This window comes from Aulonocara stuartgranti, assembly GCF_965226115.1.
Source record: "Aulonocara stuartgranti genome assembly, chromosome: 16".
NCBI classification, from domain to species: domain Eukaryota; kingdom Metazoa; phylum Chordata; class Actinopteri; order Cichliformes; family Cichlidae; genus Aulonocara; species Aulonocara stuartgranti.
The window spans coordinates 6,847,281-6,874,394 of NC_138952.1; the positions used below are offsets into that span (position 1 = coordinate 6,847,281).

Sequence of the window (27,114 nt, forward strand, 5' to 3'; positions counted from 1 at the left end):
CTCTTTTGAACCACGTCGGCAGTAGTCATGATCAAAGAAAAGCTGCTTATCCTGATGTACAACCTTTTTCTTCCACGCTGCCTTCAGCACCATCTCCTTGGTTGAGAACTGAAGAAAATTAACCACCACCGATCGCGGAGGTTTTTCTGGTCCGGGTTTTGGCACCAGAGCTCTGTGCGCCCGCTGAATATTTAGAGCAGAATCCGGCGGGAGCGAAAGCTCAGCTCTCAACAAGTCCTCCACACACTGCAGCACAGAGTTTCCTTCAGAGCCCTCTTTTAGGCCGAAAATGCGAATGTTGTTCCGTCGGCTACGGCCTTCCAAGTCAGCCAGTTTCGTCTGAATATTCCGTTGTTGCTGAAGCGACTGGATTAGAGCGTCTTTTGCGGCCAAATTCCACCTTTCCATCTCTTCCAGTCTTTCCTCAGCTTCTTCGAGTCTGGTCTCATGGCTAGCTAGCTCGTTCGCAGTTTCTGCCAGCTTTGTATTAATGTCTTTCTTGAAGCTGTCGAATTCGTCCTTCATTTCTTGTGTGATGTCTTTCTTAAACGTGGCAAACTCGGTTTTAAACTCTGCTTTAAGTGAGTGAATTTCCTTAATGATGTCCTGGAAGTCTGCGTGAGGGTGGCTAGCTACATCTCCTTCCATCTGCTCGCCTTGCACGCTGTTCTCGGACATGTCTGCGTTGCCCCCTCTTACCAGCTCCACTTGTTTCACAAAATCCTTAATGTTTCCTTGTCTTTTTGACCTTCTTCCACCTTCCATGGCATTTATTACACGGTTTAGCGGTGGAAATATTCGAATTCTGGTTCTCTTTCGAGTTTTGACCGGGAACTGCAGGTTTATGCTGCCATCTTCCTTACGTCCCCCTAGTGGTCCCCGGTATATTTAGTTTTAATAAAATAAGTGACTGGATGACTGTGCACCCCGACTGTTGCTCTGTGGCTGCTCTGGGATCACGGTCCTCCTCTGACACTGAATTGAATAAGTGGTTAAGTCAACTGATGGGTGGATGAATTCCAGGGCCGAGAAAACCCGCATGGCCTCTTGGTCTTGTTTTGAAAACAAAATTTGCATCAGATGTTTGTCTAGTCCTGACTGGCAAACTGAAGACACTGACAACTTGTCAGTCACAAGTCATTAAATAATACGCACTCTTTTAAGTTATTAACTAAGTTTCTAAACTACAGATTAAGATTATAAACTCACCAGAATCCTGTTTACAGAGGTCACAAGTCAAGAATCAAATTCAACAAAAATGAATAAATCATATCAAAAATTATTCGAAAATACTTAATGCTCAGTGTATTTCAAGTAATTTTAAAGCACTCCAATATTTGGTTAATGTTTATGTTGATGGATGTATCCTGGTTCCTCACAGTTTTGCTGGAGATTAAGGTGATGACATCCAGTGTAAATATGTGGTTAGACACCCTGTTTCTGATAATTTTTTTTAGGGTTGAGTACAGTAATCTTAGTGTTTCAGGATTCAGAGGTCATCTAAAAAAATGTTTTTAGTTTATTGAATTTGTGTTATCTAATGTCATAGATAAAGGTATCATCTGCATAGCAACGAAAACGTATGCAGTGTCATGTAAAAAGCATTGTTCCCAGTACAGAAGCCTGTGTTACTCTGTCACTACCTCCTCTGTGTAAAGAAGACTCCCAGTATACATGCACAATTTGGAACTGGACGTTCGGGTATCACTGCTCTGTCCGAACACTTTGATAGCTGAATCAATGAAAATTCAGAATTTGGCATCTCACTCAAAGACACTTCAGATTCAGACTGGAGGAGCCAGGAATCAAACTACAAACCTATAGATTAGTCGACAACCCACTCCACGTCCTAAACCACACCGTGTGAAACACAATCATATAGAGGTTTCTATTCCAGCTTTTTATTTGGCATTTTTCCATGAAATACATGAACTCCAACTGACACCATGAAAACACTCACATGGACATTAAATTTAAGTATGTAGTTTTGATTATAATTATCGTACGTGTTGTTCATGTTTATATATTTGCAAATTAAATTTCACAGGTTAAAAACAATGACTATATTCCACATGTGGAAAGAAAACATCTGAAAATAATGTCTGAGAATTACCGCACAAAACCAGATCAGGTTGTCACTGTAAACATTGCCCTAAAATGTATGCCAATCAACATTATATTGATATTATAGTCCGCCCAAATTAAATACGCAAATGTAACCATGCTGACAAAATAAACTACAAAATGCAACAAATCACACGATCTTCTGTCCGTCTCACACGCTCTGAAATGAATTTCCATCTTTAGAAAGTCTGAAATAAATACAAACTGTTTCTATTGCAAGTTTTTCCACTGAAAAATACATTCTGGAGTACAATCTCTGAGAACCTGCTGGTGACCTCGCAAATGAGCACAGAGGCAGGAATGTAAATCAAGCACACCCGTAACTACACATCGCATAATTTCCACCATAATTTCCACACAGTTTACAACACATGTACAGTGAGAGTAAAACGAACAAAATACTAAACTAGTACAAGGTACATCCTAGAAATGTGGTTTACAGTACTGTGAGATTACAGGAGTAATACCGTAAACACTTTAGATATGAGTTTAAGCCGCTCACGCTCACATTTCGATAGACGTGAACAAGCAACCATTTACGGCCAAAAATCAAATCACAGCAGAGCAGCTAAATAATTCAACAGAAGCCTGAGCGTTGGGCTACAAAGTTTTTCCTCCTCCGGTCCTCCGTAGCAACCTGCAGCAGGTCTCACAGAAGGCTGTCCAGGCTCTTCTCAGGGCTAGTCTTGTGCTCGTCATCGGAGGGCGGGCTGTATTTCTCGTGGTACTGCTGCAGCATGGTGACCACGTCGTGGTGGCCGAAATGCACCGCCTCATCCATTGGCGTGTTTCCCCATCTGTGCAAAAACAAATTAAAAGGTTAAAGAATACACTTTATGTTTGATAAAAAAAAGAGAGATGTAACCCTGCAGGTGGGTATGGAGGACCGAAAACACCCAGAATTAAAAGAAACTATTAAAGGAAATTAATAACCAAGATTAATATTCATCCATCCATCCATTTTCTTCTGCTTATCCATTTCAGGGACACAGGGGGGCTGGAGCCTCTCCCAGCTGTCACAGGACAAAAGATTAGGACTAAAATTAATAGTAGATAAATTAATAATAAATAACAAATATGTGTAGGCATTTATTAGATATTGCATGAGTTCACCTTCACAACAATTTCTCAATTTATTTATTTTAGAAGGAGTTTGCCTAGCCTAGCAAAAAAGACACGCACACAAAAAAAACTACAATATGTTGCAAAATAGGGGAAAAAATGTACAAATACTATTTGGCTTCAATTTAATAATTTATTTATAGAATTCTAGCCTCTATATTTTAAACCTTTCTGATTCAGATTTACAATTTATTATTTAATGAAGCAACAGATTTCTTTGTGGCCAACCCAGTGGCACACTGCCTCATTTACATAATAGGAGAGAAATTATTACACAAATAAATACACATAAACTGATGGTAAACTGGTGAATAAATAATTTAGCATACAAAAATAGATTATTATTATTTAAAATGTTTCATTTATTTATATTATTTATGATTTTGGCACGTTTGGTTCTCCACAGCTATCAGAATCTGAGCTTGGAGGATGAATTTTATTTATTTTTTAACCACACTGAGACTTTTCTCAAAGGCTGGAAATTCTGCTTCAAAGCTCATTATTATAATCAGTATAAATACAGGTAGTAAAGACTCACCTGTCTCTGGGTACTGGATTCACCTTGCAAGCCTCCAGCAGAAAGCGAACCACCTCTATGTGTCCTAATGGAAGCAGGGCAGATGTTACAAATTACTTTTACCTTGTTATACTGTGAAAAGGGTGCATGCTTGATTTTAATTGGCTCTCCTGATGCATAACTCCTCTTAAAGACTGTATTTTTCTGCAGCGTCTGTATCTTATGTCTACTTCTTACCTTGAAACTTTGCTGTTTCCATATATGTAATTTATATACATCATGGAAACAGCTCCAGACCACAGGATCAGACTTTAAAGAGTATTTGAGGGCGAGCTGTGTCTACTTACTGACTGACCTCAGGCTGAATGTTACCTTCAGCTGCTGCAACGTGCAGGGCCGTCCTCGAGTCATAGTCCCTCTGCTCCATGTCCATGGATGACAGCGCGAACCTGCACACACAAAGGACCAGTAAACAACTCTGTATGCCCCTCTAACTGCTGCACAGTTCAGTCTCAGGCTGGAGGTTAAAGAACATCCTGGTGTTACAGCCTGAAACATCTTTTCCTAGGAAATTACCTTCAGAAAGCAGCAATAATACATTTTATATGGAGAGCTGATCTAGGATACACGATTTCCTTCTGTTTTATGACTTCCTGTCCAGTTTTGGAGCAGTTTTTTGTTTTCTGTTTCTTCCAGAAGTTTCAAATAACCAAGCAGGGCTAGAGCCACAAACCGCAGTTCCTCTAGTGGCCACCAGAGGCTCCAGCACTGAGTCAGCCCCCACAGACTCCAATGTTAAAAGGTGCAACTTCACAGCAGAAATAAACATGTTTACAGCCTGATACAAAACACCTTCATATCAAGTTTACAGGAGGGGAAATATTTTAATAGCTTATAATATTTTTTAAGGGTTAAATTGAGGGGCGTGGTCACTCTGACATTCATCATTTTTAGATCCTTTGAGTTTTCAAAGCAAACAAACGCTGAAGCATCACAGAGGTTTACAGAAGGTTTTACAGCTATATTAAAATGATAAGTGAGGCTTAATCTCCATGGTGAAATCTTAGTCGCCCTCACAGTGCTTCTTTCCCCATTTACACACCTCTAACCAGCATAAAATTACTCAACAGGTAAAAGTGAATTCATTGTTGAAATCAGGTTAAATTTACTTCTTTGTAACAGCCTGAAAACACGACTTTCCAAACAAAAGTCTAACAACCAGACCGAGCCCATAAAACGACATCCATGTTTGTTTGCAGACTCTTGTAGATTAAAAAAATGATGAAAAATATTTTAAGTCCTTAACTCAAAATTGATCGTTAACAGGTGAAGAAGGCTGCAAACATGGATGCAGAGCCACACTTTAAACTATTTTTGAAAATAGTGCAAACGTTTCATGAGACTTTCATGAGGTCAGATGTAAAAACTCCACAGGGACACCTGTAAGTTCATTTTTCTGCCACTTGAGGTCACCAAGGTGCTTCCTCGTGCAGCCAGAGGAGTCTTTCTTTCATGTAGATGTTATTAAAAAGCTCCACTGGGGGGGCGAGACGTGACTAAATCTGAACTGCTCTCTTATTAAAAGCTGTGTGAGCTGCTCACCTCCTCAGGGCTGATACGTCCCCAGTGTAGGCGGAAAACAGCAGGTTGATGACAGACTTGACCTGTGGACGGAAACGGGACGTTTTCAGGGTCACACCATTAAACCAAAACACACAGGCAGCTGCATAAGAGCTGAAAGACTCACGAAGGAATTACTCCACACACATCTAATCTAACGCCACACATCTCAAGCAGCACTGAAAGGAAGTCAATCACACATTTATTTTTTATGATTATTTTGGAAGAAATTAGTCATTTAATCACCACAATGCTATAATTCAACAGCACTAACTATTTCAATCACAGATCCACGGTTTGGTCATAACTTACCACCAAACAGGAATGAATCATTTCCTATGAGCAAAACTTCAAAGTAAAACATGTGAAGAAAATAAGAATACAAACATGGAGAGGGCTCTACAGAAAAAAATCAAATCAAATCATTAACATTCAGTTTTTAGTATTTCACATTGTCAGAGCTACAGTCTGTGAATTAATGTTGTTAATCCTTTATCAGAAGGGTTGCTGGGAGAGTTTCTCCTGAACAGGATTATTTATGTGAGGAGAGAGCTGAAGAAACGTAAAGTTTTGGTCCAAATAAAAGATTTACACAATCGAAAAAAAGAGACAGGGACTCAGAAAACCTGCAGATATTCATCAAAACAGCCTAAAATGGACATTTTTAAGAGTTTGACCATCTCTGTATTTTGTTATTCTGATCTTTTCGCTCCACAGTATCATGTTTTGTTTTCAGATAATCTTCTATTTTAAGATGTACTCATTTGTACCAGAGTCGTTGCAGTGTTCATAGTTTTCTTTTAGACTTTTAGTCTTTCTTTCACTTTAGCTTCAGTTTATTCCAGAGTGGATTTTCTTATTTTTAATTAGTGTTTTTCTGTTTTACTGCAGGCAGCGCTTCACTCATTCATTCACTTGTGAGGACTGGTTTAAAAAAATGTTTATGCTAATGGTTACAACCATCTTTTCAATACAATTTGTGTTTGAGATTCAAAAAATAATCAGTCTCGCACAAAGCCTGTAACTGTCCAGTGTCATAATGTTTCTCTACAGGGTAAACTAGTTTCACATCTAGTTTTATTTCTTTAGTTTTAGTTAAGTAAATTAACCTTGGTTTGTACAAATTGGCCTTTGAGTGAAATCTTCTGATTTTGTTGTCCTAACCTCGTCCTCGTTTGGTAGTCCAATGAAAATATGCAAATTGTATCAGAGAGGCTAAAATAAACATGAGCACATACAGTTTTCTGATTTGTGGCAAAAATGTGCACGAGTAAATATTTTTATTGGTACTTTTGAACTCGACATCATTGAATTAGGTAATATTAACTAACATTAGGCTTGGAATGTGACAGGAGCATTTACCTCTCAGAGTAGCTTTGTATGATTCACAGTCCATAATAATCCTTCTTTATTTTATCTTGGGCCTTTTTTTTTTAACCCAAAGTTCTTTCGTGCAAAACAACATAAATGAGTACTGATGAATGCAGTAACAGATGGCTGCTTGTCACCTTCAGGAAGCTTAATTCAACATCAACACATCCTCCAAACATTCACCTCTCCAAAGGTACAGTATAGCCTCATTCTGTGATCTGTTTGTTTTGCTGGTGGCAGGGAGCCAAAAGTCACACGCCTATGTGGTGTGACATGACAAAAATGAGGAATGGTGGTCCTTCAAAAACACCTGAGAACTATTTTTCTCCTTGCTGTCATGTGACACGTCACTGCGCACTCACATGGACGATCTTCTCAAAGGTCAGCGTTTAGCTTCTCTGTGCTCTGAAGGAGCTGCTGGCTGTGACTTCTTTCCACATCAATCGATGGGTGTGACTGTGTGTGCTGTAGTTAGTACGGAGCCCCGCAAGTTTAGCTTAGCTTACCATAAAAACTGGACTGGTGTGTGTGACGATTATAAAAAGGAAACTAAAGCTTATTTCACTCATTTATTTATTCACTTATTTATTATATTTGATAAAACAATTATATACTTAAAACCCCTAACCTGAGAAATATTTGGAAATAACAAAAAAAAAACTTTTTGTCTTTTTTGTATAATCTATTTAAAATAGCTACAAATTTCTGATCATGTCACCAAACTAAGATAAGCTTGAGGAGACAAGCTTCCCAAGTACAGGACTCATGAGGTGTTTTTTGTTATTTTTGCACAAAAAAATTGTTCTTTCGTGCAAAACAACACAAATTAAAGTAAAACTAAATCACCTGGATGAACAAGTTTTTATCTTATGTTTACAAAAGCAAACAAAGCTTCAACCTTAACTTAAAGTGGGGCCATTAACCAAGATGGCTACTGAGGTGCAAGTACGTAAAGGCAGAATATTCAGAATAATCAAAAGACAGAGTCTCACACACGTGACATTTGAAAAACAAATCGAATTAAAAAAATAAAAGCATTAACTCTCTAATGTCTCTCTAAAAGGTAAACCAGGCACCTTAAAACCCATGTGAACAAAAACACCTGCAGACGAGCCGTAAATGCATTTGCGTGTCTGTCAGAATGCAGTAAAACTGGAGTACTGATGGTTGACTGTTGGAATGAGGTGCCTGTGCTGACGTGCTGTTTGGTCGACAAAATATTTCCACTTCGGTTTCAGAAGTCTTTTGGTTTGTTTAGATGCAGCTTTATGAACCTAAGCTGTGCTGCAACGTTCTCATTAGGGAGACGACGCTCCTGGCAGCTCTTCCAAATAATCCATGCTTGTGAGATCTTTTTTGGGCCAGCCTGAACCAGCTGTCTTGAATGTTTACCAATTATGAATAATTTTTCACGCTGTATTACAATGGATTTAAAAACATTTGGTCTTACAATCCTTTCCAGATTGCTGGTCAGCAACAGGTACTTCTCTGATCACTGCCATCTTTCCTCTGAGGCATTATGTTAACACACCTGAACGCTCCACTCACACCTGATGAGCAGTTAATGAAGTGCTTTAACTAGCAGCACCTGGCTGATAATTTCAGTGGAAGCAGTGAGGTTATATTTACATAACTAGAATAATGTGGTGAATTCTTAGGTTATGTCCTGATTTATAAACCTTAGAAAGAGGGACGACTTCATGAATCTTCAAGTTAAGGGTGTTTTCTGTTAAAGAAACGCTGCGAGCTCAGATGGGGAGACGATTTAAAACAGATGCTTTATTTCATTTAATACAAGAAACAACAAGGCAACAAAAATAATATCGACACCATTTTTACTGTCACGTCTGCACGTCCAGAACAAAGAGGCAGCTCATGGAGACTTCACAAACAGAAACATATAAAAGTATGACAGCTGTGAGCTGGGAACTGTTTGGTTTCACATTTTCAGGTCAGGAAGCAGCTCATTTTATCTTCTGCTTGTCTTTATATAAAAATCTAACCTCACAGTTCCGAGGTCACCAAACTTTGATGGTAGTGATCACTTTTAAATCTTTTATTAATTTACAAAGGGATAACACACATGTTCAAGACACAAATTAACAAAAGAGAGACAGTGAAAAGGATTCAAACAAGGATGAAAATTCATGGAAATTGACAAAAAAAAATCATGCAGACAACAGAAAACAAACTCATACATGACATGAAGGTCTGTGCAAAGACGAGTCCTTTTGTTAAATTTGCACCATTAGAATTTAATCATCTTTGATTTTCTAACACTCGGGTTTGGATCGAGCCGTTCTTCATTTTATCTACTTTCATGGTGCAAACCGAACAAAGCTTTACACAGACTCATAATACAGATCTGATGATTTCCACTGACGCTGCATTCAAAAGCCCCGCTGTCATGATTCTGATCGGAATAATCAGGGTTTTTTTGTTTGTTTTTTTGAAGAATAACACCAGTGTTGGGTAAGTTACTTTAAAAAAGTAATTAATTACTAATTACTTAATCAATATTGTATTTAAAATACTTATCTAATTACTGTGTCTGAAAAGTAACTTAATTACTCAATAAGTAATTTAACTAAATACTTCTTAGTCTTCTTTTAAAGACGGAGACTACAGTACGCAGCGGTAGCATCTCTTCCACAATGTAGCCTGCAGTTATTTTTTTAAGCTGACCTTCAGACGCTTTCTGTGCTGCTGAAGTAAAATCAGGTTTTGCCTGCTTAGCAGGAGTTGCCGCGGTGTTATCCATGGATGATGAACAAGAATCACTCAGAAGTGTTCGTCTGTGCTCTCCTGTCAGGCGCTTCAGTAGATTACTCGTGCTATTAACAGCAGCCGATAGTTTTTACATATTACTGTAATATTCTTGTCTGCTTGTTTCAGAAAAGTGAAGAGACGGGAATATGTCCATTTCATAAAACAGCCACTCGCTTCAGCCGAGTCCGACATCTTCCGCTTTAGAATACGACTATGCAGCAGCAAACTGGTGCGAAATGACGCGCAGCTGCACTACAGCGATGTTAAAGCGGCAGAGTTTATTTTTACCCTTTAGAAGATAAATTATTGAAATTAAATAATGATATTCAGCGAGTTTAATTATTTTACAATGTAACGCAAGTACATTGTAAGTAACTGTAATTAAAATACCTAAAAATGAACAGTAATCAGTTACTCTACTTTTTCAGTGGAAAAGTAATTCAATTACAGTAACGTGTTACTTAGTAACGCGTTACACCCAACACTGAATAACACAAACACAAGGTTTATGTGTTATTCTTCCAAAACAAAGAAGGACAGATGCGATTGATAATTAGTCCTGATTGGCTGGATCGGTTTAGTCTCCCCCCAATGCAGGTCCCTTTAGTTTTTATCTCTGGCTCTCAAATTCAGATTTTTGTGCCAATGAACTGAGCATCAAAGATGTAAAAGTCAATATTTTAAAGAAGAGGAGAGTGACTCGTTTCGCTCACGGCCAAAAGAAGGAAATGCCGAGCTAAGACCGAGCGAATCAGGAAAATAAACTATTTCTGTTAAACCGACGAGCTGCGCAGCGTTTAATCAAGTCCTAAAACAATTAATTACGTTAGTCTTAAAAGTGTAGTTTTTTTAGTGAACTGACTAATGAAACGTCCATAAAAACAAAAAAAGGGAACTGTTGTTATGGTAAAGGCCTCGCTCACATGTGAGGGAAGTAAAACAAGCGAGTGGTTGGTTGCTCGTAAAAGTCACGCACTCTGGAAAAACTCTGCACATATGGTTGATTTAAATGGGAATAAAATGAGCTTTGTACGTTAAACCGGGTTCAAGCTACACAGTATTTTTATCTCCGTATGCTCAGCACCCAGGATCTGTGTAGCCTAAACCGGCATACGCATCGCCTCCTCATTAGATCGGTTTTCCAGTAACTCAAGAGTTTGTACATTCAATAGTTTTACTAAAAAAATAAAAATAAAGTGCAGCTACATCATAATTTTCTCTAATTGTTTGGCAATTATATATTTTTTAAAAATCTCTTTATAATAATTTGCATTTTAAACGCAGTGTCAATTTTTCATAACTAACAATTCAGCTAAAATCAGCAAAATCAGTCGAACAGCGAACTTCACAACCAACAACACATGCGGGGGAGTTCATTTAAGCGTTCATACATTTGATCACTACACGAGAAAATAACTTTTTTATGTGATAATAATCTTCAGATTATAATAATCCAGCAACACTGATGATGACTGAGGCTTTTGAATACGTTTCACCTGTAACACCCACATGACCAGCAGAAGTTTAACAAAAAAGGAAAAAAAACAAAAACCTGCCATGACAGTAGTAACATGGTGGTAACGGCTCCAGCAGCATCGCTCTGAGCTCAAACCTACAAACACATGTTCAGTTTCAACAGTGATTAATAAACACACACCTCCTCCTGCTTCACGGTGCAGAGAAACTAAGGCATCCGCTGGCGCGACATTTATGTGCAAGTACTTATATTTACAGAGGAGCTCGTGAGATAAACCCGGAACGTCTGAAGTAAAAATTCAAACACACTCTTTGGTCTGCAGCTGAAGATCACTCGTGTGCAGATGCACAGCTGATAGCTACACACGCCTGCTGCTACGAACATCCAGAAATAAGAAATGTTGCCTAAACTGACGAGACTAAGACTCTGAAAACTTCCCAAACAACACTGAACGTTGTTCCTCGAGCTGGAACATCGACACACACCGGTTAACACCTCTTTTCTACAGATTTATGAATTTTTTTATTTTAAACAAAGTTTTCAGTGACATATATAGAGAAGAGCAGCTCCTCAGCAGACTAAAGCTTCTAAAACTGAAAGGGCCAGACTCACTAACCATCCTGCAGTCAGGATTTACTGAAGAGACCCACCAAAACCTGCACTCAGCTGTTTTTGCTGATTAACGGATCTGGTTTTAATTAACATGATTTCTTCAAGTTTGTGGCAGGTGGCTTACTGCTGTTTAAGCCACACAAACACAAAAATCATGTTTCATCCTGCACCTGACGGGTTGCTGGGAGCATTAATGTACTTGGACAGCCAGGCGGAGAGGTTATCAGAAAGGTGGATGTTAGTTCAGAACTAAAACTTCAGCAGGAACCTTTCGAGCTGAGCTCAGCGTATTTCTGGTCAACAGTAATTGTACTAATACTAGTAATTCTGGTACTTTGATGTAATAGAGTAAAACACAACACGGGAAGTCAGAGGGAGGGAATAGTTGCTCGCTACATGATTCATGTAAAAGCCATGGATGTGTTACGGGCACAGGTGAGCTGATGGGGCTGCAGTGTTTCAGGATTTTAGCCACATTTCTGCACAAGTGCCGGTCCCTCATGAAACTGTAGTGCACAGAAACTTATTTTGTGTCTATTAATGAGAATCTGGCAAGAGTGTAGTGAGATAGAGTCTTACAATCTGATCTGCAGGTGGAGTTCTGCAGAAACTGCTGTGCACAGACGGCTTTTAGTCGGATTGTTTCCTTTGACTTTCATAAATTCCTGCAGTCTCACACAGTAAAAGCATCATGGCACAACAGCGGTAACTCAATGCAAACATAAATAATGGCATGTGACGGCACATCCAACATGTGATCCGTTCTCCTTCAGCTGTTTCTCACTGACCTGCTGCTTATGGAAACAACTCCACGTGTGAAGCTAGCCATGCTGTATTTTTTTGGTTAACAGCTCACTCGCACACCCAGCAGGCTCGTGTTTGACTCGATAATCGCTTTGGTCATCACTGAAATGAACTGTGGCTGAGAAAAAGGGTTTTATTTGATGACTTTATCCTGTAACTGGACTAGAGCAGATAAAAGCCTCAGATTAAGTTCATCCACGGTTAGTACGTCTGATTTTTTTCTGGAAGTGCCAGCTCCATCTGCTCGCAGAACTTCCGACGCAATTTCAGGTGAGGGACATGAATCGTCACCTTTGTAGTAAATAAATGCTGCATTCACATTTAGCAGATTTATTTCTACATGGAGACATCGTGTTTGCATACTTTTGTGAGCTGTGCAAGGGAGTTAATGGTTGTATGAAGCCACGAGAGACTTTAACTGAACCTACACGACTGACTTTACTCGCCTTTCCTTCCTCAGAATTCAGAAGCATGTCAGGAAGCTGCAGGCAAACAAGTCAAACCTAAGAAACAGCCCAATGCTTTTGTCACCTGACTGCGAGAAAACTGCCCTCTGTTAGTATCAACCACATCATCAAACACAAACAAACTCAACTCGAGCTGAAAGTCCTCACGACTTCTGTCTGTTTCATAGTCGAGTTAATGTCAAAGAAATGGAAGCAGGCACAAATCAAGTATTATTTTAACAGAAAACACAAAGATCTGCAAAATAACACAACACTTGTGAATGACATTTGTTAATGTTCTTCATCTATATTTTAAATCGAGGAGCCAAATGTCACAAAAGTGGGAAAAAAATAATAATAATAATAATAACCAGGAAAATAAAACATATCAATCACGGCCAAAATATTCATTTAATCACTCGTAACACACCCCTAAATTTAAAGTCAGTGTTTACTCTCAAGCAGCTGTTGTTTTGGGTCGTAGAGTGAACGCAGCGTTAGCCGACATTGTTAAAAAGAAAACTCTGACGTGATGAAGAAGAAAATAAAGATAAAAGTGTGTTGAGATAAAACGAGAGCGAAGGCAACGAAGCAAATGGAGGTCATTTGGAGTTCATAATAATAATAATAATAATAATAATAATAAGCTGATCCCATTTTTCCAGCACAGACAAAATCAAAAACAAGTTTCCTAGTAACCGCTTCACCAGCAATAAATAATCCTCTACATAATTTATACATAAATATGAGGGTGAGGAGACGATGCCGTCGCGTTGTTGGGAGATCAGGCGAGGTGGGGGCGTCTGTTTTTGTTTGTTTGTTTGTTTGTTTTAAAAGTTTCACTCGATGACTTTGTCCATCCTATAGACTACAGTGGTGGAGCTGTCCTCGTTCGACTCAGCGGGGGACACCTTTTTCCAAAGAGGGGCTTTCAGAGCCAGCTCCTGCTGGAGGCTCTCGTAATCCATAGGTCCGAAGGTCTGCTGCTGTTATTGACACGGATAATAAATTAGTCTCAAATCTCCGTTTCTGCCTGCGTTTATGTGCTGGGTGGATCGCTGCAACACTTGGAAGTAAAATGGAGCCATCAGTTTTCACAGTGCCATCAGTTTTCACAGTGTTTCCCACACATTCAGCAGTGTTAATGGAGCACTATATACCGAAAATACTGCATAATGTAATAACACAACACACCTGCTTGCTCATATTGACAACTTATATCCCTACCAGGGGTCAGACATCTTTGTTTATAGAGCTATAAAACACTTTTAGGCCCTATAGTAACCGAAACACAGCTCAACAGCAGGTGTTAATTTAAATCTTTAACCACATGTGACTCTGCAGCGGGGCATTTTCATCACAGTAAGACCACACTTTCTTCTTCTTCGTTTTTGCATTAATAAAACTAAAATTGTTTACATTTTTGTTGTTATTACCAACAAAATGTAACAATAAGTTAGCATATTTACGCTGACTCTGACACAGAGTAGCTATAAAGCTCTGCGCCTGCATTAGCAGAAGGAATCAAAGTAAAAGAGCTGGCATAATAAATAAAGTAAATTTGACATATAGCATTATAGAAACTTTAAAAGTAGTATTTTTATACAATAGATTAGATTCTATCTAATCAATAGATTGTGATTAAAGTCCAGCAGCAGATTATGCAGTAAGTCAGTAACTCAGCAAACAAATCTGTCCACAAAATCGTCTTTTTCCACTTTTACATTTGTAGCTCAGGTGACTCAGGACTACACACTTAGGACACTAAGTGACCATCCACCTGAGCAAAACAGTTTTCTTTCAGATTTTTAGACTTGACGAAATCCTGCCGTTATTACACCTGGTTCACATCATCCGACATGCTCGCTGCTTGATTTTTTTTAGGCATTTTATTGTTTAGTTCTTTAGTCGTACTGAGGAAGCGAGCTAGAGCTTTTAAAAAAACCACGGTGGTTAATCAGAAAAAGAGAACATTAATTTTTGATCATTTCAACCCATTTGTGTTTACTTGCTTAAACAGAAAGTAGAGATGGCGAAAGCCTGGATGCACCCTGGACCCCAGTTTTTATAAAGTCACATGATGGAAAAAGCCGCAGCTACGTCAGCAGAGTAACGGAAAAAAGCTTCACCAGTGCTCACCATTGTGGAAGTGCACGCTACGGTCTGAAGAAATACTTTAGTTTCCTCAGAAAAAGGTTCTGGGCACTCTGAATGTAAAATGTGAGGGAAACACTGCATCATCTACCAGACATGTTCTGAACGATCAGACTGAGTTTGGCTCCAGGTGTCTTTTAACTGAAGATTTGGCTCCTTGTATGTTAAATATATGCAGTAAACGAATATACTCCACTCACTTTATGCAGCTCTTCCACCCGAAGGAGGAACAGGGACAGTTTAGGGGCTACTGTGCGTGCAGTTATGGAGGTCAGTGCAAACAGCTGAGACTACAGGAAGCTGCTGGAGAGGTGTGCTGTCACATGAGCCTGACGAGGCGGCGTTTGTCCTTACCCGCTGGTCGCCTCCTTCTCTGCGAGGGTCGTGCTTCTTGGTGAAGTGCCTCAGATTGTCGTAGTTGTGGAAGTTGAAAAGCTCCACCAGGTCCTGAAATACAAAGACAGAAAGACTAAAACTAACAAAGCAGCTGAGAAAAGCTAAAATGGTGTCTTGCCACCTAGTGAGAGGTGGGAAACTCCAGCCCTGCCACAACCCTGGACTAGGTAAACAAAAGAGATGATGGATGAATGAAAAGAAAACAAAAACGTAAACAAAATTCAATTAAAATTAAAAGTGAAGTCTTACATCTTGTGTGTGTTAATGTGACGCTGAGCGGTTCAGACTCTGCTAATGTTTTGGGTCTGATCTAAAATGACTGCTGCTTAGACTTCAATGCAAAGTAGCCGGGGTGCTCATTCGAATTCGAATATGAACCACACTAATGGGAAAGAGCATCCCTGCAATGAAAGGCCACTTTCAGCTCCTAAAAGCAATTCTGTTCCTTCTGCTGCTGTAAAATATTTAAGTTAATAAACAAGGAGGTGCAATATTGTCTCGAGGCGGAGTGTTTATTCTCCGGGCATCACGTACCGTGCAGAACTGGATCCCTCTGACCGAGTTGCCCAGCTTGTCGAGCGGAGGCGACCAGCACATGATGCCCATCACGTTGGGCACAACCAGCAGGATCCCTCCTGATACTCCAGACTTGGCAGGCAGGCCGACCTGCAGCAGGGAAACAAAGCAGTTACAGAAAGGCTGGCTGTGTGTGCAGAAGCAGCACGACAGTGACAAAGTACATCAACACAGCGATGGTAAATCTCACGATACACTGAATATTCTCAGAAATCCCTAAGAGTTATTTAGATTTTTTGTGTCAGATCCAAAGCAACAGTGCCTTCGTTTTTCTGTTCAGTTTCAGAGTCCAGAAATCCATTTCCCACCGACTCAGGATGAAAGTCGTTGTGCCTCGTTTATTGATCATTTCCTCTGAGATACTCTAGCTGTGGTTTAATGTGAGAATTCATATGGTTAAAACTACCTAACACAGATAATCTAACACTATCACGACTTTAAAATCTGATATCCAATCACATGGGCCCTTCGGTTGAGGGTTGTTAATACAGTAAACACTGTATTAACAGTATTAATACAATTGTGGTGCTTTTTAAAAGTAACAAAAGACATCTCATTATGTTTAACAGTTTTAACTGGGATGGATTTTGAATGTCATGCTTATGCAGAGCTGGATTATCACCAGAGGAAGCTTAGTTACATTTTGAATTGTTGGTTGCACCAGAAATGTTTAAAGACAAAACTGTCCGAAAACAACAACCCATGCTTCAAAAAAGAACGTTAGCTCCACAATATGCTAAACTCCGTAAGAAAACAAGTGTGAAAAAACTTCACCTGAGCTTCATGAATTTGTTTTTTTAGTTTAATATCATCAGCTATAAACTATTTATTTTGGATCCACATCTTGAGTATGTCTCCAGAACACTTATGTCCATTTTTAAGGACAAACACTCAAACTTTTTTCCCTGTTTGCTCTCAGTTTAGATGATCATTGCACCTGATGAAGCCTTGTCTCCTCGACATCATCTCTTATTTTGTTTAATATCTGCAGTGCTTTATTTAAGGTTTTTGTTCACTGTTATATTTTTTTTAAATCACCTGTAGTGCTACTGTCTGCTTGTTGAAGCACTCTGAACTATTTTTAGGCACTGCTGTTTAATAAATTGCATATTCCTGCAGTTTTAACAATCATCGTTCCAAGTCTAATTAAAAATTCTGAAAATACAAACAGTTAATAAATCAAAACACCAGTAACCCGTGTTGTGTTTCACTCACATGGAAAGCAAACTGCCCTGAGAAGTCGTACATGCCACAGGAGTGCATCAGACTCAACGTGTTCCTCACCGCCTCTGGGTTCAGCACGCGCTCGCCCGTGATTGGGCAGATACCCCCGTTGGCCAGGGTGGCCGCCATGACACTGGCACTCTCACATGTCACCTCAATGGAGCAGAGCTGGAGAGGCAGAGACAATAACTCTGTTACTGCACCTTGATTTACAAAACGAGGTGACAGAAAAGTGAAAGTAAAGGGTGGAAATGATGGAAATAAATCCATCTGATTGGTTTGGGAGATACTGGAACAGCATATAGAGGTAAAACCATCTGTTCGTGGTCTGGAAGCTATGTATGTATCACACAGAAAGAAGCTGAAAGAAGTGGTGGAAACAACTGGTCAGGAAGCTTTACTGTTGAGGATAAAAATCAATAGCAGGAAGCAGCTCAGCAATGAAGCAGGAAAACAATCTAATGATATCCTCTCATTAAAAATGTATAAATACTGGAAGAAGCTAAAGTTACACTCACTTGAAAGTACAAGTCCAGTACAGAGGTCATGTCTGTCCCCTCTGGGAAACACTGCAGAGAGGAGAAAAAAAAACATTTAATAACCATGCTCTCATGCTGAAGAGACTTGAAAGCATCAGGTACAAGAGCCAAAGGGCTGAAACCCTTTAAATATGTGTTTCACAGTCTCCACTTCCTCTAATATGCATCCATCATCTCTCCATCATCTTTGATCCGTCACAGCTTACGAGTGCCGTCAGCCCCATTAAAGACTCGTTTTACACCAGACCACCTGATCAAAGGTTTACTGTTTCAAAGAATAACTGTTGTTTTCTTCACAGGAAAAAAAAAATCCCAAAACTCTTTTCATCTTGTTCTTTCCTCAGAAACACATGGACTTGGACACACGGTGACTGACTGACGTCTTTCTTGCTGTCTTGCATCTGCAGATGAGTTTATTTCTGGGAAAGTCCAGCTGAACTTGCAGCACTCGCGCTAATCAAACGAGGAGCTCGGCCAGAACATGGCTCACCTTGTTTGATTGTATTTATGTTACTGATCTGTGATCCCGGCAAAAACCAGGCTGCTGTGTCCTAGATAAGAACAACACCACCAGGTTTTTTCTGTTCTAAACTGATGCTGCAGTTTTTCCATTCATACGTTTAAAAAAAGTCTCAGGGGTCTTAGCTGACTCCTACCAAAAGGCAAATCAGGAGGGTTACAATCAGCTGAATCAAAAATATGCAGATTTTTCTCATTTATGCATGAACGTAGTTAAGGGGCGAGAAGCATTACATGCTGAGCTGCTGGCTGTAAACTTTCAAGCTTCAGTGGCAAAATAAGCAGAAACGTGAGGCCCGATTCGTTTAAACTCTAAATTCTCTCCAGGTTTTCAGAGAGGAGAATCACAAAGACAAACCTTTTTTTCTTTCAGGTAGTAGCCGATGGCGAAGTTCCTGTCTCCTGACTCACGCTCAGACTGGAATCTGTCACACAAAGAAGAGCACTCCCATTACAGATGAAGGTAGCGTGTGTGTGTTATTTCAGTGCTGTGCTGGTATTCACAGACCTCGGCCTTCATGTGTACAACATAACCACAGCTCACGCAATCATGTGATGACACTGCAACACGAGCCGTCATAAATCATGCAAACCTTTAAAACCTCATCAGCACCTGTGGAAATCCTCAGCACACAACAGATGTGGGTCACTGAGGACCAAAATCATGTTTCTGTAAACAATTTTCAGCCTTTTTGTATAAAGAAAAGGGTTTTTTTTTACACGATTAATTATTATTGTTGTTGTTCTGAGCAGGTATTATAAGACAGTCCTGCTTATATCTGACTTCTCGTGAACATAAGCCATTTAAAACATGGCCTGTGTGCTTGTTAATTTGATCCCAGTTAATTAAGGTGTTTCTCACAGTTTATGCTTCCTGTAATGAGCCTGTGAAGGTTATTACGGTGGTGTTTAGGTCAGCTCGGTTCGGGGGTTTGCAGGGCAAGGATAAGTAAACTTGGGTGATTTTAAGGAGGCGATGTGGAGGGAGGACTTACGTGGCGTTGCTGAAACCCACATACTCATTTCCCGCCATCTTTTTCAGAAAGTTCATGACCTGGAGGGAAAGCAGGAGGAGAGTAGAGATGAAAAAATGATCCAGAGGTTCATGTATGGAGGTCAAACACTACAAATGATAAGAGCTGCCAGCTAAACAGCACATATAAAACATCAAGAGTCCCTCTAAACCTATTCAACACACACAGAGGTGCAGATAATTAAACCTCAAGAGAAAATTCAATGTTTGATTTCACGAGTACTGACTCTTTCCTACACGAGAGCATTGACTGCACCAATAAAAACATTTATGAGGAGGAGGGGTGCTGAGGGTGCTCACCAGCCTCTCAAATAATGGCTACAAGAAAAACCAACACAGTGGCAGCCAGAGATGGGCAGTAACGCGTTACTTTTTTCAAGTAACGAGTAAAGTAAGGGATTACTATTGCAAAATCGGTAATTAGATTACCGTTACTTTCCCGTAGGAACGCCGCGTTACTAAAACCGTGGTTTTTTTGCGAGAATGTCTCACGACAGTGACGTAAGCGAGTGCGCCGTTGGTGACAACAGCTGTGTGCAGATCAACAATGGATCACATATCGATTGTGGGAGAGAGTATGAGCGTGCAGCGTTTAAAGCGTGGAAGTACTGACCTTACTTTGAGTTTGATTCCGTAAAAAGTGACAAAAACATTAGCGTCCGTTGTGCGTGGGAAGAAAACTTCTTTTTACAGCGAAAAAAACCCTAAACTTCCAAGCAAGCACCGAGTGCGCAACGACGTAATGGGAAACTCACAGAGAAACTCGCGGATTCTTCAACTGACCGCAGCACACCTGCACCAGGGTAAACCTCCGCCTACCGTAGTCCTGCTTTACAGGTGAAAATAGAGCAACAGGACCGCTGAGTCTTTGACTTTATTTATTTTCTGCTGTTTTTTACTTGCATCTATTTGAAAGACTGAGTGTAAACACAAAAAATATTTTATTTTATGTGCTGGAATGTGCAGAAAATAGGTTTAAATGTTAAACTAATTTATTCAAGTCAGAGAATGTTGCATATAATTAAATTTTTGCTTGATGCATAAAGTTAAAAGATTAAAACTAATAAAACAAGTTAAAAAAAAGAGACTTTTCCATTTGATTACATTTTGTATGATGGATTATGTAGAAAAAGTAGAATTGGGCTGAAAGATCTATCGCTTTATCACCTCTTCAGGTTGTAAATTGTGTTTTTAAAAGGTAACTAAGTAACTAAGTAATTAATTACTTTTGAAGATAAGTAATCAGTAAAGTAACGAGATTACTTTTTGGGGGAAGTAATCAGTAATTAGTTACTGATTACTTTTTTCAAGTAACTTGACCAACACTGGTGGCAGCGAATGCTCAGGTTGACCCTTCAAAATGAGGAGTCTGAAACAAATGAGCAATGTCGCTTTTATACATCCACTGGTCATTTTATTAGGTACACCTTCAGATCTGCCATTATTTATCATGTCATAGATTCAACAAGAGATTTTTGTCCATGTTGACTTGATGGCATCACACAGTTACTGCAGATTTATCAGCTGTACATACATAATGTGAATCTCCCATTCTACCACATCCCACAGCTGACCCTATCGTCTGACTGCCACAGCAGAAATAGAGTCTTATCTCGTCAGACCTGGCAACATTTTTCCAATCTGGTATATCCAGTTTTGGTGAGTCTGTGTGAAGTGTACCCTCAGTTTCCTGTTCTTAGCTGACAGAAGTTATACCCGGTGTGGTTTTCCACTGCAGTAGCTGAGCTGGTCAAGCTGGTTCAAGGCTCAGAGATGCTCTTCTGCATACTTTGGTTGTAACTGTAAGTGTTATTTGAGCTACTGTTCTATATTGACGCATCAGCTCGAAGCAGACCGGCTGATTAGAGAGTTGTGCTTTGAAAAGGTGTACCTAATAAAGTGTCCAAGAAGATTTATTTCACATTTTAACATCAGGTTATGACGTTGTTAGATGAACGAATCACACCTTGACAAAGAAAATATAAATGAACTTTAAATACTTGTGGGTCAGAGCTCTGACCAATACTCACATAGTCAAATTTCTCTGCGTTGCTTACACTTTGCTGCGGAGAAAACAAAATAAAGAGTCGTTAGCACGGTTCATTTATAGAGAGAAATCTCAGAGGATAAAGCACATCACAAAAGATTTTATAAAATGATAAATGATAATTCTGACCAACTAGATTTACATAATTAGCAGGCATGAACAGATCTGATTACAAATAAAGTGTAAAAAAATCACACGAGCTTTGCCAAGAGTTCAACAAACTATTAATGCGATCAGTTTGCGGATAGATTACAAAGAGGGAAGTTTGAAGGGAGACTTAGCAGACGTGTTCATGACATCTCACTGATTCCAATCCAAACAGTCAAACCTGTTTTTAATATGTATGACATTCCTGACTGTGTGCATGTTTCTACAGTAAGTCTGCAAGATGTGGGTGTATGCAGGCAGGTGTGTATTATAAGTTAACACTGTGCAGGTGTGTGAGTGTGTGTATATTTGAGGTGAAGAGGGAGGGAGGTTTGGCCTTCGTCACAGCTTGTAGCTCGCTGATGTCCCGCAGAGAAAACACAGCAAAGGAAAAACAAAACAAAAGAACATGGCCACACATGCACATTTAAAGTGCTGTAGCACCAGTTTTAACTTTACTTGTAGAGTTTTAAAACTGTGGCACTGATGGAGATGTTAAAGAGTCACTACATGAAGTTTCTACAGAGCTGATTGGAGGAGAATAAAAAAAATAGAGAGAAGGGAGAGGAAGAGGATCAGGGGAAGTGGGAGAGAATGAGGAGATAGATATGGAAAAGGAAGAAAAAATTACCAACGTCATTTGACCTGCTGCTGCAGTCATTATTTCCCACAGTTCCTAAGTCTGCAAAATATGCAACATACAAAAACAGCAACAACATGTAGCCTTCAAGCAGCATGTAACAACAGTTTGGGGGCATACTGCCACGGCAAGCGCCTCACGGCGGGTTTCCCCACCGAAGGTTAAAGGCTAACTGTGCAACCTCACCAACGGCTTTACAGTTAAAATCAAAATCAAAAGCAACACATTTAAAAAAAAGAGACACTGATGAGCCGATGTGGACACAGACACATGTTCTGAGTTTGAGTTTAAGGCCTGAGGACTTCAAACTGCATCATTAATTAGTAAGAAAGCTGTGACTGAACCTGTCTGACGGCTGTGAGCGTCTAAGGAAGTCCTCTTTGTATCACATGGTGGTTCAAAAACACAGAACCTGATCAGCTCAGACTTTAGTGAGGTTAATGTTAACTCGAGCGTGCCTGCAGAGCTGGAGTCCAGACATGTTCAGTAAAAGTTTTATGATTCAAGAAGCAGCGAGTTCAACCAAGCCGGTGTTGAAGCGTTAAAATCTGCAGTTCCACTAACGTCCACTTGAGGCCGACTCAAGCAGCGAGCCAGTCCCTGCAGACTTCCGCGTTAAATCAACTTTACAGCAGAAATAATGTTCGGAGCCTGATATAAGCAAGTCGTCTCCCAGGCTTCACCTCAGCCTGTGTTTGTGCTCTTGGAGTCTCTTTAATTCAAATAAAAATGGCGGCTGAGCAGTTAATTGTACTAACAGACCATCCAGGAAGGATGGTGCAGTTTAGATGAGTGAAATTAGAGGATTTTATTTGAATGTTATTCAGCGGTTAGCAGCTATCTGTGCACTGCACCCATACAGTTTATGCTCCTGTTCAAGTCTGGTAACTTCTGACTCCAAATGTTTAAGTTCATCTTTTTTTAAAACAGTTTTTATGCATAATATTCAGCACTTTACTTTTAAAAAAATAAATAAATTTGTGGCTTAAACCCAATGTAAGCTGGAACCCACAGCTGCCCTCAATTAACAGTATTATAATTATCTAAATGATTCTTTATGTTTCTGTAATTGTTAATCCACCTGTATGTGAAAGCTCTTTAATCTAAACTGTATTTTAGTGATAAAATATAATTATTATCGTTATCCATAAATTTTTGAACTTATTATTTTAAAAAAAAGAAAGGGAAAAAAAAAGAGAAAATAGTAAAGAAGATTTTTTTTTATTAAGATGCCAAATTATTGTTATTTACTTGTATTCCTGATTACTTTCTGACTTCTCAAAGAAATCCCGTGTGAGAGCTTTGCATGACTGGGTTGATGGTGTTAGTAAAGCTGTAATGTCACATGACAGTAAGGATAAACTGTAGTGAGAAAAAAAAATTTTGTCCTGATTTTGGTGCAAATTCAAACTTTTGAAGCAGTTTAATGGGTCTGATGGGTGTCTCTGTCCGTGCTTTACAGTTTAAACATAACAGAGGTGTCAAAATACAATGTGTGGAGGCTTTTATTGCCAAAATTTAATTGAGAATCAGTGCAGCCTATTTTTCCCTGGTTTAAGAGTGTTTTGGCTAACCTAAACATGTCCAGACTCCAGCTCAGTAGGAAGCATTTAGTGACTCTGACACATGAATGATAAACTGCCTGCAAAACAAACAGTTTGTTTTGGTCCTGAGAAAAACGATCCAGCTCTTGATGCTAAAAGCTGTGGGTTGCTTTTATCACAGGGTTTCCTGCTCTACCTCCTCCTGCAGCTAAAAACAAAGCTGATAAGAGCAGAGAGTGAAACACAACAATAACACCAGGGTCATTGAACTGAAACACAGAGCAGTCGATTATCTGCAGATTTATTTTATATCATTCAAACATTTAAAATGACATGCAGGCGTTCGTCCATCTGATGACTGATTTTTGTGACTGTTACTCTGGCATCTGCTCTCTCGAATGTTTCAGTTTTCATTTTAGCTTCTTTTCGTTCATTTTTACTGCGATGCTCTTATTTTGTTATAAACCAAGCTCTTCCCTTTTTCTACCTTTTCTTTAAAAGCACAAAGTCATGCAATTAAATTCAAATAAAGCAGAGTTGGAACAAATGTTTGGTCATCCATCTACAGAAAGTAAAGGTCAGATTATTAATGGTTTAGAGGGATTAACATTTCCTGTAGTTGCCTTTGCCTCTGGGTTGCAGTGCAATTAATCAAAATCTAATTAAAATCACGATTTTACAATACAGTGCAAAGTTTATTGTTTCAAAAGTTCAAAAAGTCTGTGGTTTTTCCATCGGTTCTTCTTTGCTTTCTGCTCGTCTACCATGCAGGTCTCCCAGATATTCACCTAAACTCCCTAATGTGATGACCGTGTGTCACTTCACCTTCTCCGCCTCTTTTGTCCCTGCGTTTATTTGTTTTCATTTGACTTAAATTTAAAATTCATACCCCTGTAAAAAGACATTTTTTTTAAATTTCAGTAAATAAACGTGATTACTATTTTTGTCGTAAACGTGGAGTCCTGCCTTATTTCAGTTCGGGACCAAAGGACCGGAGAGAAGACAGCGTTTAGTCTAAAAGCATTTTTGTAAATGAGCCTGCTGCTGTCTCTGTTTAAACTAATTTTGTCCTCTGCTTTGATTTAAATTAGGAGTGTTAAGAGTCTGCACTCCCCTTTGCTCAGCTGCTGTTTTTCAATCGCGACGCAAAAGCTGCGTGATAAACGTCCCTCTAATGTGAAGCTAACAGATCACGAGGCAAAGTGTAGTCACTTTAAAAACGGTTCATCTGCAGGGTGAAAATGAACAAGAAGCACAAATAGAAAAAAAAGATCGAATGAACAATGTTACAATAACATGTGGTCACTGAAAACACACAGACCTGAGCTACCTTTAAATACAAAAAGATCCAAATCACTCTGAAGAGCTTCCTTCTCTGGACTGCTTCCACTCAAGTCCAACAAAAACTAAAAGTAACACCTTGAAGCTTTGGCAATATATCAATGCAGCTGGGATGAATCACTTCATTAGTCATACAGGATAAAGTCTAAGTGCTGGGGACAGAAAAAAATAGGTCACCTCCAGAAAAAGCTGCAGCAATCGATCGTTAAAGTGAGTCATGACACAATAAAGGGGGGTCAAACATCTACTTGAAAGGCTTTAAAGTGTTTTTAAATGTAACTCTGCCAGAGGAAAAGCCTATGACAAAGCTGGCATTTAAGCCAGGTTTAATATCTCCTTTGTTTGGGGGGTCAGACTGTGAGCTGCAGCTGGTTTGATCTCTCACCAGAAAACTTACTGAATCTACGTTAAGGCTGAGATAAAATCTGAAGGTGTGCATTTTAACCTGTGCTTGCTCTCCGTGCAGGTTATTTTTAGTCTGTGTGGTTGAAGCGTGTGAGCTGGAGCAGCTAAGTGTCCTTCAGGAGGGATTAACGAGACTTTTAATCACCACAACAGGACACACGCCTAAGGGCAGTAACTTACAAATACCTCGAACTGAGTCAGTCGTAAACACGAGAACACAGTGGAAAGAAAATCATGAGTTTCACAAGAATCAGTTAAATAAGTCAGGAAATGGCAGGTAAATCATTAAAAGCAGGTTAATTAACCCCCAGACCCACAGCCTTACATTACCCCTCATTTTACCTCACTGATAAAGCAGCTCAGTGACGCCCACATTACAAGGAATTTTCTGAGGTTTGAGAGGAAGTGACACACAGACTGGACGTAAACGAACACAAACACACAGAGGAGGAGGACGAAGTGTGACTGCTTTTACCTTTATGAGTGAAGTACAAACAATAGCGCCAGCATTCACCATCGGGTTGTGCGGCTTATCTGCAAAACAACGAGAGCTCCGTTAGCGTGCTACGAAGGATCAAAGTGCAAACATTCGGCCTGAGAGCTGTGCATATACACAGATCAGAACACGAGGGTCAAGTGCATACACAGTAAACACTGACTCAAGATAATACAGAGAAACACAGCGGAGGCTGTAGCAGCTGAAACAGTCACAATATCTGATTTGAAGTATAAAACCGAACAAGTCTCTATGTAGCTTGCAAAAAAAACAGATGTATGTAGTCTAAGGAGCTGAGAAAGAAATGAACTATACTTCTGTAGGTTTTGTGTATATATGTATATATATGTAATGCTACTGTTAAGTGTTTATAAGCAAGTTTTTGTTGTTCATACAGTGGACTAACAAAGATTAAGAAAAAAAACAGTCCAGGCCTACTAAAAACCACCCACAGGGCAGATTTTTGCTGTAATGTGTAAAGAAAAGTGCGGCCTACTGTATCTAAAGTGTAACTTTCAACCTGACTGTTTGATGGCAACTGGCCGCTTGTTGATGTTTGTGTAGCTGTAAATGCAGGAATGTGCTGGTGGGCTGACAAAGTGTGTTGCAACTTGCTGCTGTATCTGTGGTATGCTGCTGATGATCTAACTCTAACCGTCAGGACTCTGTGTACATCACACAGCCCAGTGAGAACCATCTGTATGTATGGACAAGTTTAAAACTTATTGTTGTTACTACTGTAGAGGAGTGCAGTGTTTACAGTGTTGTGTGAGTGTGTGGAGGCGTGGACAGGGACATAGTGAAAAATAAATCCAGCACTTTCCTCCCTCAGATCTCTGAAAGAGCTTGAACGCTTACATCACCTGAATTTCCTTGTGGTCATGTGATCTGCTTACACAACATTATCCCCTTGCAGGGCTGCCCTGGCAGAAGGCGGGAGAACACAGGAAGTGACCATGACATGTCTGCAGTGTGAGCCTCAGCCTGGGGATTCTGGCATTTCCTCTCAAAATGCCCATTTTTGAACAACCCAACCACGTGTTCTCCCACAATGCATCTGACTACTCACAGCTCTCACACTCATTCTAACCAATGCTACAGCTAGCTGAGCAGCGATGGCAGGCCGTGATAGCCTCCCCCATCAAGCATCGCAGTGAGATGCAAGCGCACGTCCTGATAAAAGAAGCCCTT

The 27,114-nt window shown here is 39.6% G+C and overlaps 1 protein-coding gene across 2 annotated transcripts in view; it reads right to left on the minus strand.

Moving 5' to 3' along the window:
* Positions 1-1,879: 1,879 nt before the first annotated feature.
* LOC309691074 (glutaminase kidney isoform, mitochondrial-like) overlaps positions 1,880-27,114 on the minus strand; it is a 42,009-nt gene continuing 16,774 nt past the window's right edge. The window contains exons 7-18 of one of the 2 annotated variants that reach the window (XM_082508607.1): positions 25,903-25,961; positions 21,334-21,366; positions 19,266-19,324; positions 18,629-18,695; positions 17,731-17,781; positions 17,204-17,380; positions 15,947-16,078; positions 15,371-15,463; positions 5,366-5,427; positions 4,136-4,212; positions 3,785-3,848; positions 1,880-2,921 (exon numbers count right to left, since the gene is read on the minus strand). In XM_082508607.1, the coding sequence (XP_082364733.1) occupies positions 2,774-2,921; positions 3,785-3,848; positions 4,136-4,212; positions 5,366-5,427; positions 15,371-15,463; positions 15,947-16,078; positions 17,204-17,380; positions 17,731-17,781; positions 18,629-18,695; positions 19,266-19,324; positions 21,334-21,366; positions 25,903-25,961 (1,022 nt within the window). In that variant the 3' untranslated portion in view covers positions 1,880-2,773. Of the gene's footprint in view, positions 2,922-3,784; positions 3,849-4,135; positions 4,213-5,365; positions 5,428-8,513; positions 13,849-15,370; positions 15,464-15,946; positions 16,079-17,203; positions 17,381-17,730; positions 17,782-18,628; positions 18,696-19,265; positions 19,325-21,333; positions 21,367-25,902; positions 25,962-27,114 lie in introns of those variants that run through there. The other variant, XM_082508608.1, reaches the window with a different exon arrangement.